Here is a 14,949-nt window from a genome sequence, read left to right as displayed (position 1 = left end):
AATTAGGAAAATAATTTGACTTACCTTTTTAAGCATTTTACCAAGCTCAAAATCTGGCCTTCTACCTATTGAGTAATCAGCTTTCACTTCAGAATAGGTATCATTAATTATTGCCAAGAACATATTCTAGGGAGAAATATTCAAATTATTATAATACAAAATTTAGGACTACAAGTATAAAGCAGTTGCCTACAATACTCAAGGACCTGGGTTTGATCCCTAGCATCACAAAAAAAAAAAAAAAAAAAAAAAAAAAATTAAGGCTGTTCAGGGTAGCAAGTACATTACTCCCAGATACTTATGAGACCCCGTCAGGAAGCTCACCTGAGCCTACAAGTTTGAGGCCAGATTGAACAACATAGCAAGACATTAAAAAAAATGACTAAAAAGTCATTTTAAGAATTTTAAGATGTGATTTAAATTTTAAAAGCAAATCCATATGGTCAGAGTTGGTGCCTTACACATAATCCTAACCACTCCAGAGGTGGAGAATCGCAATTTGCAGCCAGTCCAGGCATGTCTCCATGTCAGTCAATAAATCTGGGTCTATATTGGCACACATCTGCCATCTCAACTAGGAAGTGTAAATAGGAGGATTTCCATTCAGGCTAGCCTGGACATAAATGTGAGACGCTACTCAAAACTAAAGCATAAAGGGTTGGAAATATGGCTTTAAGTGGTAGAACACCTGCCCAGCAAGCAAAGGCCCTTAGTCCAATCCCTAGTATCAATGGAAAAAAAAGGGAAAGTCAATAATAGAAATGACTATATGTAAACTACAATGGAAAATGTATATTTGTATTTATATTCAATGTACATAAGAAAATGTATAGCTTATGGAAACGAGCAAATGTTTATGATAAGATGGTAAGCATATGAGCTAGTTATATATACCTTAATTTATCAGTATTATATATCAGAAAAAAATGTAATTATGTCCATAAGGGTGTTTTTGTTGTTTAGGTCTATGAAGTTATGTCTTAATAGGTCTTTTATTAACCACTAATGTCTAGATAATACAGATATGGAGACAATATTCTTAGCTAGAACCCAACTCTCCACTTTCAACTGTGTTGGAACTTTGCCTAGAGGACTCTTGGCCATTATTACTTCTGTACTTGATAAGTATTTTTTGTGCTAGTACTGGGGCTTGAATTCAGGGCCTGGCTCTGTGCCCTAGAGTTTTTGCTTAAAGCTGGTGCTTTACCACTTGAGCCACACCTTCACCGTGGCTGTTGGTAGTTAACTAGAGATAAAAGTCACAGATTTCCCTGCCAAGACTGGCTTTGAACTGTGATCCTCAGCCTCTTGAGTAGCTCAGATTACAAGCATGAGCCACTAGCTCCTACTTAACAAATGTTTTCATTAAGTACAGTAGGTGTGAGTTAACTGGGAAGGCAAGATTCGTAGATAAACTAAAATAGACTCGTTTCAAGCACATCTTGAGAGGTATTCTAGTGACTACTAGAAATCACAAAGGGGTAGCCAAAAGCCACTGAAATATGATAAAATGTTATTGCCTGATTTTATACACATTGGTAAGGAGAATCCCAGCTTGGACAAACTGGGATATTCAAATTGTGTAAAGGATTAAGCACACTCCAGCTAAAGCAAATGTCACCTATTGTGATCATATATCCCAATTGACAGTTTATAAATGTCAGTAGTCACTGAACTAGAGAACTTAGATTGCTAGGAATCACATCAGTAGTACTGGGATTTGAACTCAGAGCCTTGTACTTGCTAGGCAGGCACTTTACTGTTCCCTTAGCCATTTTTGCTTTGGTTATTTTTTGAATAGAGTCTTGCATTTATTGCCAAGCTGACCTGGATGGCAATCCTTGTTAAGCCTCCACATAGCTAGCTAGCCTGCAGCACCACACCCAGTTCTTATTGGTTGAGCTCCCTGGGCTGACCTTGGACACCTTGGATACCCAATGTCCATCCCAAGAGCAAATAGGATTAATGGTGTAAAGCCATGTGTCTGGCTGGCACTATTCGTAATAAATGTCAAGTGTTCTCTTAAGTAAGCAGTAATACAATTTCTTCTACATGAATAATTTCATTGTTCTAAAAAAAAAGAAAGCTATACAAAAAGAGGATAGGTAAGTGGTAGAATGTATGGTCATCCTTACCAGCAAGACAAAGAACACAAAAAAGATGAAGGTGATGAAGTAAATAGGTCCCAAAATCCGATTTGCTTGCTGGATACCAGCAAAATTAAAATCTCCAAGAACAATGCGAAATTGTGCAAATCTTTGGTGAGAAGAAAGGAAAACAGTATTATATCCTTTCACGTACATACATGACAATTCTTAGGGATTACTGATGTCTAGGCAAAGTGTCTAACTGTATATGACATATACTCTCTTGAATGTGTTTCCACAATGGTCTGTAAAAGTGGATTTTGCCCTAAAGACAACTCTTGAAGAACATTCAACAAATGGTTTCATAAATAAAAGGCTCCTCTCCCCACCCCCGCTCCCATGTTGCTGAGGTATATGGCTTAAATGCAGCTTCTCAGCCATCTGGAAAAAAGCAGCTTGGTCACTATTATTTCAGAAAGCAGGTTATAATGTTTTACATTGGCTCATGCTTTTAATTCTTGCTACTAGGAGGCTGAGATCTGAGAACTGAGTTTCAAGCCAGCCTGGTCAGAAAAGTCTGTGAGAGACTATCTCCAAAAAGCCAAAAGTAGAGGTGTGGCTCAAATGGTAGAGTACCAGCCTTGAGCAAAAAAGCTAAATGAGAGTATAAAGTCATTCTCTGATTTTTCCAAAGAGAACTTTAGAAGATTGTTTATTTTTTGGATTTTTTGTGTGCACCTGTCCTGGGACAGGGCCTGAGTGCTGTCCAGGAGCTTTTTTGCTCAAGGCTAGCACTCTGTCACTTGAACCACAGCTCCACTTCCAGCTATTTTTGGTAGTTATTGGAGGTAAGAATCTCACTCTTTCCTGCTTGGACTGGCTTTGAACTGTGATCCTCAGATCTCAGCCTCCTAAGTAGCTAGGAGTATAGCATTAGCCACCAGCACCCAGCTTGGAACTCAATTTTATAAGACAAATATTGCTTACTAGACCTAAAGGGAAGGATAAGTTCCAATTGTAAGGAGTCTCAATATTACTCTCTTACTGTAAGAACATCCAGACAAAATAGCCAACAACAAAATCAAAGTTAACTTTCACTAGAGATCAAGTGGATTAGGACATGGAACTAGAACAGAGTATATATTAGTCCACCAAAACAACATTTAAAAAAATGAAATATATCTTCTGTGATCACAATGGAATGGAACTAGAAATCAAGAAAAAGTAAAAAGTTTAGATGCACATGGAGTAAGAACAACATAATTTTCACAGTGGGTCACTGAATAAGTCAAAGGGGAAGTTAAAATACTTGAATCAAATGGAAATGGAAAACCTATAGGATATAGCAAAAATTAATACTAAGTAATGTATAGCACTGGTGGCTCATGCCTGTAATCCTAGCTATTCAGTAGGCTGAGACCTGAGAATTGTGGTTCGAAGCCAGCCCGGGGAAAAAGGTCTATGAGACTCTTATCTCCAATAAACTACTCAGAAAAAGCCAGAAGTGGCATTGTGGCTCAAGTGGTAGAGCACTAGCCTTGAACACAAAGAGGGTCAGGGACAGTGCATAGGCCCTGAGTTCAAGCCCCAGGATGGACAATAAAAATAAAAAATTAACCCTTAGAGGGGTGGGTTGGGAGAGAGAGTGAGACTGTTGAAGGGTGACATTAATCAAGAGGCATATATTCATAAACTTTGTTGAATGGCAATACCTTTAGAAACCTCAAATTACCTAATTATGTACATCAAAGACTTAGAAAAGAACACATCCAAAATGAGTAGATGGAAATTAAAGATCAGAGTAGACTAAAAGACTGAAAAAAATACAAAGGAGCAATGAAAGAGTCTTATTTTTGAAAACATTAATGAACATCTACCTAGACTAACCAAGGTACAGAAAGGGAAGACCTATATAAAATTAGAGAAGGAAATCAGTCATCCTAGTCATAACTGCCACATGCATGGAAAATGAAATACCTACGAATAAATCTAAGAAAATGAAAGATTTCTACAATAAAAATTGCAAAACATTAAAGCATTGAAAAGACAGGTAGGTAATGGAAGGACACAGGGTGAACAAGGACACAGTGGTATTCACTGGAACAGTATGGTGAACATGAACTATACAACTTGTGGGATGGGAGGGGAAAACAGAGACCCAGTGAGTGAACAAGGGAAGGGATGACATTGTCTAAAAAGAAATGTGCGTATTACCCAACTTATGTAACTGTAACCCCTCTGTACATCACCTATATAATAACAGAAAATAAAAAGACAGGTGGGAAATTTCCCATGCTCTTAGATAGAATATTGTTAAAATGACCACATTATCCAAATCAACCTATAGTTTTAATACAATCCTCATCAGAATATAAATATTTTTCAAAGAAATCCTAAAATTTACATGAAAGTATAATAATACCTGATTTCAAAACAGAGCCATAGTAACAAAATACTGGAATAAAAACAGACATTGACAAATGGAACAGAATAGAGGACCTAGAAATAAATCGTGAATCTATAGCCAACTGATTTCTTGATTAAGGTGCCAAAAAGATAACTTGGTGAAAGAGCAGCCTTTTCAATGAATAGAGCTTGGAAAACTGGATACTCACTTGTGGAATATTGAAACTTAATACCTTTATTTCACTATAAAAAATCAACTCAAGGGCTGGGAAGGTGGCTCAGTGGTAGAATGCTTGCCTTGCATGCATGAAGCCCTGGGTTCGATTCCTCAGCACCACATAAGCAAAAAGAAAAAAAAGCCAGAAGTGGCGCTGTGGCTCAAGTGGTAGAGCGCTAGCCTTGAGCTGAAGAGCTGAGGGACAGCGCCCAGGCTCAGAGTTCAGGCCCCATGACCGGACCCCCCCCACCACCAAAAAAAAAAAAAAGGTTTCTGCACAACAAATGATATAGTTACTGAGTTAAAGAGAGTCTACAAAATGGGAGACTTTTTACCATCCATATATTTGACAAGGCCCTAATATCAAAAATATTGAAGGAGCTAAAGAAATTACCCCCTCCCTCAGATCAATAACCCAATTAATAAATGGGCAAGGGAACTAAATAGAATTTTCTTAAAAGTAGCAATAAGAATAGCTGGGTGCCAGTGGCTCATGTTGGTAATCCTAGCTACTCAGGAGGCTGAGATCTCAGAATCATGGTTTAAAGCCAGACTGGGCAGGAAAGTCCATGAGATTCTCTTCTCTAGTTAACCACCAGAAAACCGGAAGTGGTGCTGTGGCTCAAGTGGAACAGCTGAAGAGCTCAGGGACAGAGCCCAGGCCTAGAGTTCAAGCCCCTTGACCAACCCCCTTCCCCCCCCCCCCCCAAAAAAAAAAAATCCAGCAAAGTTGATCCAGGAAAAAAAGTCATTATTAGGGGTTAGCATTATGATATTCATGGAAATATCACAGCAAATAACACTAATTTTCACGATGTATATATGTTAATCAACAAAAATGAGACATGGGCAGGAAAAATGCCTTCATGATAAATATCTCATTGGGCTCTTGCCTTACGCTTATTAGTTTCTTACTAATTTTCAAATTTTCCCATATTTCACTTAGGTTGTAGGTGTGTATATCAGTCCTAGAGCTGGAATTAAGGGCCTAGACACCTTGATCCTGACCTTGTTTACTCAAGTAGCATTCTACCACTTGACCCACAGCTCTACTGTTGGCTTTTGTTGGTTAACTGAAGAGTCTCACAGACTTTCCTGCTCCAGTTGGCTGTGAACTGCATCCTTATATCTCAGTAGTTAATACTACTAGGCATGAGCCAATGGCACCAGAGTTTTTAAATTTAACTTTGTTTTTTATGCCAGTACTGGAGCTTGAACTCAGAATCGTGCTCCTGCTTAGCCTTTTTCTCAAGGCTGGTGCTTTACCACATGAGACATACTTAAGTTCTAATTTTTACTGATTAATTGGAATAAGAGTCTCTCAGATTTGTCTGCTTAGGCTGGCTTTGAACTGTGCCAGGCTCATTAAGATTTTTTTTTGTCAGCTGTGGAACTTGAACTCAGTGCCTGGGTGCTGTCCCTGAGCTATTTTGCTCAAGGCTAGTGCTTTACCACTGTGAGCTACAGCTCCACTTCTGGTTTTTGAGTGGTTAACTGGAGATAAGAATCTCACGGGGACTGTACTGCCTGTGCTGGCTTTGAACTGTGATCCTCAATCTCAGCTCCTGAGCAGCTAGGATTATAGGCAGGAGCCTATAATGAGAAAGCTCATTCAGCTTTCTACACTGTTCCCAAGCATTTGCTCTATGTAACTTTGAGCACCATTACAGAAAACAGAAATGCCCTCACCCATTCCCAAGTTCTCTGCTTATTTTTGGGCTTCACACATTCCTTCCCTCCCTATAACCCAAAGGGACATTTCCCAAGGTCCTATATTATTTATAGACAATGACCAATATTGCCAGGTTTTGTTCACTAAGGAACACTTAAATAAGATCCTAAAAAAGGAATGGGCTCTAGTTGCTCACGACTGTAATCCTAGCCACGCAAGAAGCTAAGATCTGAGGACTGCAGTTTGAAGCTACCCCAGGCAGGAAAGTTCAAGATACACATCTCCAAAAAACTACCAAAATAGCCAGAAGTGAAACTATGACTCAAGTTGTAGAACATTAACCTTTGAGCAAAAAAGCTCAGGGACAGTGCCCAGGCCCTGACACGCGTGCACACGCGCGCGCACGCGCGCACGCACACACGCACACACACACACACACACACACACACACACACAAAAGTTCCAAGGAAAGGATAAAAAAGTTTTTGAGAATATAAGTATATTCGCTAAGGGTAAGCTTTTAGAATTTTTTGTGGGGAGGGGTGCTCATACACAGGCTTTAAGTCCAGGCCTTGTATTCTCACTTTACTTTTTAGGCTCAAGGCTGGCCCTCTACCACCTTAGCCACACCTTCACTTCTAGCTTCAATAATGCTGGTTAATTGTAGAAAAGAGTGTCAGGGTCTTTTCTCTCTATGATGGCTTCAAACCACTATCCTCAGCCTACTAAGCAGTTAGGAACTAGGATCATAGGCACAAGCCACTAGTGCCTGGCATAGATATTTCTTTAGATAATTTCCCCAAAATCTGGTGAAAGGTAATGAATGAGCTGACAGAACTAAAATGAATAGTTATTATTTTGCAGAATATCTGAGAACCATATATAATTTATTTCATCACTGTAATTCTTCAAAAGGGTAAAATTTCCCACACTTATAAAGCATTTCCTCTCAGACAATCTTGGTCTAGAATTCCATAGAATAAATTTTAAGAACTTTTTAAGTTCTTCAAAAGAACTTTATAAAATAAGTTCTCCTGGCCGGGGCGGGGGGGGGGGAGGGGGTCGCGGTTCCAGTCCTGGGGCTTGAACTCAGAGCCTAGGCTCTGTCCCTCAGTTATTGTTCTGAGGCTAGTGCTCTACCACTTGAGCCACAGCTCCACTTCCAGCTTTTTTGGTAATTAACTGGAGATAAGAGTCTCATGGCTTAACTTCCTGGGCTGTTTTTGAACCACAATCCTTATATCTCAGCCTCCTGAGTAGCTAGGATTACAGGCGTGAGCCACAGGCACCCGACTCATTTTACTTTTGTGCCAGTCCTAGAGCTTAAACTCAGGGCCTGCTCACTGTCCCTGAACTTTTGTGCTCAGGGCTAGTGCTCTTTCACTTGAGCCATTCCTCCACTTCTGGCTTTTTGCTGGTTAACTGGAGATAAGGGTCTAAGGAATATTTTTGCCCTCATTGGCTTCAAACCTTGATCCATATATCTCTGCCTTCTGAGTAGCTAGGAGTATAATATGCCTGAACCACCATCACCTGGGCAAGCTATTTTTAAAACATATCTTTGCCAAATTAGCAAAAGGTAATAAGGTCAAAATAAAAAAAGGTTGAAGGAAGTGGCGCTGTGGCCCCAAGTGGTAGAATGCTAGCCTTGAGCAAAAGAACTTAGGGACAGCTTCCAGGCCCTGAGTTCAAGCCCTGCAACAGATTTTAAAAATGGAACTCACTAAAGAAAAATTTAAGATGTGTTTTTTCCCAGGAACCAATCCTACAGAAACATGGAGGCCATGTTTTAATATCTTAGGTAGTGTCTCACTTCCAGTGGAAAAAAAATCAAAATTTATTTTTGTGTGGGTACTGGGGTACAGGACCTGTTGTTCTCACTTGGCATTTGTTCACTTGGCACACTATCACTTGAACCACATCTCTACTTCTGGCTTTTTGTCAATTAATTGGAAATAAGAGTCTTACAGACTTCTTTGTCAAAGCTGGTTTTGAATTGTGATAATAAGATCTCAGCCTCCTCCACTGCAGAATTTCAGGCATGAGATATCAGTGCTGGAAATACTGTGGTTTTTGTAACTTAACACTTAGAAAAATGGTTACTACTATCCATTTGGATTGTTCAGTGCCAAAACTTTGAATATGACAGTGTTAGCCTTCAATGAAAAATATCAAGCCCAGCTTAAATTACTGCATATCATAGGTCTACTTTTATAACAAAAATAATTATATTTATGTTAAGAACTTACATGGAATTTTGAAAAGTAGAAAAGTCATCAACCTGCGATCCAAAAACAAGAAATCCTAACTGAGCATAAGCAAAGAATATTATAAAAAACATGATGGCAAATCCTACTATATCTTTCATACAGCGGGACAAAGTTGATGACAACTGAGACATGGTCTTATTAAAGCTTATGAATTTGAATATCTGAAAAAGAACAAATTTAATTGAAATGGAATACCAGTGTTTAAGTTACATTAAGAAGAATTTTGCTTCAAATTAAAGGAGGTACTGAATGATAACAGTGAGGATTTTCCAGTAATCATTACAAGGCCAAACTACTTTTAAAATCACTGAATAGTTGAGAAAATGCTTTTTTTGTTCACAAGTTCATTATTTTCCTATTGTGCTAACATGCTATGTATGTTATATAATATAAATACCTTTATCCATGCAAAGAAGATAGTAATAGCAATTATATTATTGTAGTAAATGTGCCAATATGCAAGAAAGTAGAAGTCTGGATATTTTTCAGTACTTTTCAACAACTGTCCAAGTAAGAGAAAAATTTGCATATTACAGTATGTGTAGAAGGAAACAGCCATGAAACACAGCTAAGTGGGAAAATAAGAGGCGTTAAATTAGAGACTGTTTCTACTTCTAAAGCAGCCTATAAACAATTTAAAGAAGTTCACCAAAAGTTGCACCATTGTTGGTTAATATGCCCCAAACCCACAGGGCTTTCTGTAAAATATGTGGCAAGCACCAATCTCACAAAGTGACATTGTACACAAGAGGAGCAAAGGTTCTCTGTATGCCCAGGAGAAAGTGGGGGTTATGATAGGAAGCAGAGTAGCTATGGTGGATAGACTAAGCCAATTTTCTAGCAAAACAGCTAACACTATTGTGCTGAAGCTTTAATGCAGCAAATGCAGACCTAAGAGAATTTTGGGTATTCAGAAATACAGCATTTTGAACAGGGTGGAGGAAAAAGAAAAGGGCAAGTGATAGAGTCTACACTCCAAATTCTGTTATAAAGGCAATAAAATGGTGAGGTTAAAAAAAAAATATATATATATATATATATGGGTGCTGGGAATGTGGCTTAGTGGTAGAGTGCTTGCCTAGCATGCACAAAGCCCTGGGCTCAATTCCTCAGCACCACATAAACAGAAAAAACCAGACATGGTGCTATGGATCAAGTGGTAGAGTGCTAGTTGTGAACAAAAGACACTCAGGGACAGTGCCCAGGCCCTGTGTTCAAGCCCCAGGACTGGCAATCAATCAATCAATAAAAAGAGAGAAAGCTATATACTTTTACTTGAATGGAAGTAACTCTCAACTTACAGAAGCTTAAAGCTTCTTAGATATATATTAATTTCCTGGCTATCCTGATCTAGTTATCTGCTTGAGTCATAAAGCACAAATGTATAAAATGATTGTCACTCTAACAATAGTATAAGGGTTTCTGCTCTACATGATAGTTAAAAGTTTATTTTCTACCATGTAATACTATGAGAAAAAAATAAACCCTTTTAGGATGCCTTAATCACTCTTTTAAGAGGAGTTCAGATCCAGCTATGTTAGGTGTCTGAGCTTCGTAACTGTTACAAAAGCTTTTCTTTGACCTCTCTTGCCTGAAATACTCAGTTAAGTGTTAAATGCTCTACCTTTTCTTAAGATATTATTGGGAATAATGGAGAGATGGGTGGCACATTAAGAAACTTCCAATTTGCTTTTAGGATTCAAGGCTTAAACATTGAATTGGCTATAACTAAGGAACCAATAGAGTGAAAGATCAGATTGTGTAATCAAAAAGCATTTGTTCAAGGTCTTAATATTTTCTTGCCCTGACATCTTTGTTGATTTTAGCACATTCCAGTGACTAAGACTCATAGTTTTTGGTGTTTCTCTCAGGGACCTCCATAATCCTGGTACTTTGTCTCTACTTTATATACTGCAGTTGTTCAAAACCCCTCTTTCCTTCAGTTTTTTGCATAGTCTTCTCTTCTGCCTATTCTTTCTCAATTTAGTATGAGGAGAAAAGCATAGTTAGGCAACAATAAAGGACACATTATTGCTCGAAGATCCATGATTAGTCAAGACTATTTGGGGACAGGGTGGAATAAAAAAAAATACTTTTTGACTCCATGCACTGTTGGTTCACTCCTGTAATCCTAACTATTTAGGAGGCTGAGATCTGAGGATGGAGGTTTGAAGCCATCTAAGCCAAAAAAAAAATCCGTGAGATTCTTATCTCAAATCAACCAGCAAAAAAGCCAGAAGTAGAGTTGTAGCTCAAGTGGTAGAACACCAGTCTTGAGTGAAAAAGCCAAGTAAGAACATAGGGGTCTGAGTTTAAGCCCCAGTACCAGCACACATGTGCACATACATAAAATATTATTGGAGGTGGAAGGGAATGGGGTCTTGCTACATTGCCCAGTCTGGCCCTGAGCTTCTGCACTCAAATGATCCTATCTGAATCTCCCAAGTAGCTGAAACTACAAACACCAGTAGCTTCACAGTAATATATTTTTTGAGTTTGCGTAGCAAGATGCACTGTGTACATTAAATAATAATATTTATAGTGTCACCTAAATCTGAGTTTTTGGTTGCCCAATGAAGGACCAAATCATAAAAATATTAGACTTTTTTTCTTTTAGGAGTACTACACCATTATTATATACTATGACAGTGCATTCTCTGTCTGAATCTACCCTCATTGGTGGCTTCAGATGTGATCCCCTTGAACAATATACTCACCAGCAAAAGTAGTAATTCTAGCCAGTTCCAAATACTTTTGAAATAGTCAGTCTTAAATTCTTTCATTTTTTTAAGTTCTTGGGTTGTGAAAACAAAAAGAAAAATACAAAATGTGATTTCACAGGAAGCAATAAAATAATCATAGTAGCTAACATATCTGAGGAGCTTCACAGAATATAACTGCCATGAAGTAAGTATTCCTCCAGTTGCAGGGAATTCTGCCACCAATCTATAAAATTAAGTTCGTGAAAGTATTTATGCATTTTAAGTACTTATATTTGAGTAGTTAACTCAATATGAAATTTCTAGTAAATAAAGACAATTTCTTTTTGGTGCACTAAGGTTTTGAATTCAGAGCTTTGCATTTGCTCTACCACTTGAGCCACATGCCTATTCCTTTTACTTTTAATATTCAGATAGGATTTCTCACAATTTTGCCTGGAAAACCTTGATCTGATGTCTTCCTACTTCTCTTCCAAGTAGCTGAAACAATAGGTATGTGCTGCCTAGTTTATTTTGAAATAGGATCTCCCTATTTGTGTGGGCTGAACTCAAACTTGGACCCTCCTGTCTCCACCTCTTGAGTAGCTAGGATTACAATTATTTATCACCATGCCTGGCAATAATGTATTTTGTACAAAATTTGTTTCCTTAGGGGCATGGTTAAATTTAAATTTTTCTAGCTGTATCAATGTAGGAGAATGGATGTTGTTTAGGAAATAATATACGGTAGGTCTCCCCAAAACACATAATTCTTCAGTATTTCAAAGGAAGGAAATACATTCTTCCCCATGAATTTATCAGAAATATGTCTGATGTCTAAGTGTCAAAGTCATACATTCTACTAAAATATTTCTACATACTTTAGGAATTGGATATTGTATACAAAGATCTATACAATAAAAATGTAAGATTTAATCCTAAAACTATTTCTGGTATTTGCCAAATCTTAATTAAGAACAGCATATTTTGTATATGTGTGTGAGAGAGAGAGGAGAGAGAGGCAAGAGAGGAGAGAGAGGAAAAGGGGAGAGGGGGAGAGGGAGAGAAGGGTAGAGGAGAAGGAGGGGGAGAGGGAGAAAGGGAAAGGGAGAAAAGGAGAGGGGGAGAGGGAGAGAGCGAGAGAGCGAGAGAGCGAGAGAGAGAGAGAGAGAGAGAGAGAGAGAGAGCGAGCGAGAGCGAGAGAGTGAGAGCGAGAGAGCGAGGGAGAGAGGGAGAGAGGGAGGGAGAGGAGGGATGGAAGGAGGGAGAGAATGAATGAATGTACATGTATACTGGAACTTAAACTCAGGGCCTCTTGCTCTCACTTAGCTTTTCCACTCAAGGCTAGTATCCTACCACTTGAACCTCTCTTCCACTTCTGGCTTTTTGCTGGTTAACTGGAGATAGAATCTCAGATTTTTCCCAGGCTGGCTTCAAACAAACTGTGATCCTCAGATCTCATCCTCCTCAGTATCAAGGATTACAGGTATAAGCCACTGGTGCCTAGCTGGGAACCAGCATTTCTATCACAATTCCTATCTAAAGATGTTAGCAAAATTTATTGATATTGGAATAAAATGTTGCCAATACAAACACCTTAGTAACAAAATCTTAGCAACAAATAGAATCACTTTACCTGGCAATTCAATGTTGGATAAGTGAAGTGAAAGAAACTCAAAATATTATGATCTGAAATGTAGACTTATATGTGTACAATAGGGAAAGTAAATTAATAATGTCATAGACAATAGACTCTATTAAGTACTGTTTATATACATCAGTTAAGTTTCACAATGTATCCTTCTTTCCTTCCCTTTCCTCCTTCTCTCCTGTCCCTCCTCTTTCATTCTTTCTTTTACAAAGAGTTTTATGTTGTCATGGCTCTGGACATTCAAGTTTGAGGGACTGCTTCTTATGATGGCATGCTGACATAGCCCTGGTGCAAATTGAGTGTATTAGAATCTACTGAAGTTTCTAAAAAATAACATTTTAAAAGGCAAAAAAGTAGACATGGTGGTACAGGCCTGTAATCCTACCACTGGGGAGGCAGAGGCAGGAGGATCCCAAATTTGAGGCCAGCCTGGGCAAAACAGTGAGACCTTCTCTCTCTCTCTACCGTTGTCTAAAAAAGGAACAGAATTATGAAATTGAGAAAACAAGTCTAGACTTAACCTCGTATTACAACCTTCCCCAGTATGACTATAAGCCAGACTTCTAATCTTATTAAGGACATAGAAATGAGTATACTCTTCATAAATGATGTTGACAAAAAGCACTGATTCTCTGAAAGAATGATTAAATGAAAGGTACATCTATGAGGGGTCCGTGCCCCTCCCCTGTGCCAGGGCTTTTATGCCTGTGGGAGGAGAGAATTCAAACAGAAGAGGAGGGCTAACCAGCCCTGTTCCTGGTGACCCCATCCTTATTCCCAGCTCATTCAGCTTCCCTGTTTCCCACCTCCAGCAACTCAGCCCTCCCCCACCCACATGGTCACACAGCTGGCAGGATGGCTAGGCTTGTGGCTGGTAATCCAGCCCAGGGCTGAGATGGGCAGTTGGGAGGTGTGATTTATGAGAAAGAAAAGAAAGAAAGAAAGAGGAAGAGAGAGAAAGAGAGAGAGAGAGAAAGAGAAAAAGAGAGAAAGAGGGCTGGGAAGGTAGCTCAGTGGTAGAGTGCTTGCCTTGCATGCCTGAGGCCCTGGGTTCGATTCCTCAGCACCACATAAGCAAAAAGAAAAAAGCCGGAAGTGGCGCTGTGGCTCAAGTGGTAGAGCACTAGTCTTGAGCTGAAGAGCTGAGGGACAGCACCCAGGCCCAGAGTTCAGGCCCCAACGACCGGACCCAAAAAAAAAAAAAAAAAAAGGAAAGAAAGAGAGAAAGAGAGAAAGAAAGAAAGAAAGAAAGAAAGAAAGAAAGAAAGAAAGAAAGAAAGAAAAAGAAAAAGGAAAAATATAGAAAGAGAAAAAGAAAGAAGGAGAAAAAGAAAAAAAGAAAGAAAAAGAGAAAAAAGAAAGAAAGAAAGCTGGGCCCAGAGTTCAGGCCCCATGACCGGACCCCCCCCCCCCCCCGCCAAAAAAAAAAAAAAAAAGCTATAATGTACTTTCTTTTACTCATTTTTACAAATTTTAAATGCTATAGTATATTTTGCTATCATCATTCCATAAAGGCAAAATCTTCTAGTCTCAGTAAACTCCAATTCCATTCTTTAGAGGAAAAAAAATAAAAAAGATTTGAGACTGATGAGAGAAATGGCTGAGATTTTGATAGACATGGCTTCTCTTGAGACAAAATGAATACCCTAAGGAGGAAGTCCATTCTGAAAGGTAACCAAGAGATTGTAGTAGTCTGATTAGAGGAAGAAATTAACATAGCTACATGATAGATTTGTATAATGTAAAATGGCAAAAAATGAGATGATACATCCCTAAGCAATATAAACATATTGTATGTGATTCTCCATGTTCTTATGTATATTGTGAAATAATAATAATAAAAAAAAACTAATGCTCATAGCTTATGCTTTTAATCTTAGCACTAATATGAACAAACTAAAAACCCCAACCAGAGCTCTGGATGCTTGTCAAATTCAGTGCATGAAA

General features: G+C 38.6%; 1 protein-coding gene across 4 annotated transcripts in view; it reads right to left on the bottom strand.

Annotated features, from left to right (window-relative positions):
- The window catches only part of Pkd2l2 (polycystin 2 like 2, transient receptor potential cation channel), a 43,750-nt gene that overhangs the window by 10,842 nt on the left and 17,959 nt on the right, over positions 1–14,949 (bottom strand). For 2 of the 4 annotated variants that reach the window (XM_042691907.1, XM_042691906.1), the window contains exons 5-8: positions 9,050–9,220; positions 8,632–8,813; positions 2,136–2,256; positions 25–126 (exon numbers count right to left, since the gene is read on the bottom strand). In XM_042691907.1, coding sequence (XP_042547841.1) covers positions 25–126; positions 2,136–2,256; positions 8,632–8,813; positions 9,050–9,220 — 576 coding nt within the window. Of the gene's footprint in view, positions 1–24; positions 127–2,135; positions 2,257–8,631; positions 8,814–9,049; positions 9,221–11,369; positions 11,599–14,949 lie in introns of all 4 variants that reach the window. The other 2 variants (XM_042691909.1, XM_042691908.1) reach the window with 2 other exon arrangements.

This window comes from Dipodomys spectabilis, unplaced genomic scaffold (assembly GCF_019054845.1).
Source record: "Dipodomys spectabilis isolate Male_0828 unplaced genomic scaffold, ASM1905484v1 ptg000147l, whole genome shotgun sequence".
Taxonomy (NCBI): domain Eukaryota; kingdom Metazoa; phylum Chordata; class Mammalia; order Rodentia; family Heteromyidae; genus Dipodomys; species Dipodomys spectabilis.
Note: the sequence above shows the minus strand (reverse complement) of the source record. Positions and strands in the feature narration are given on the sequence as shown.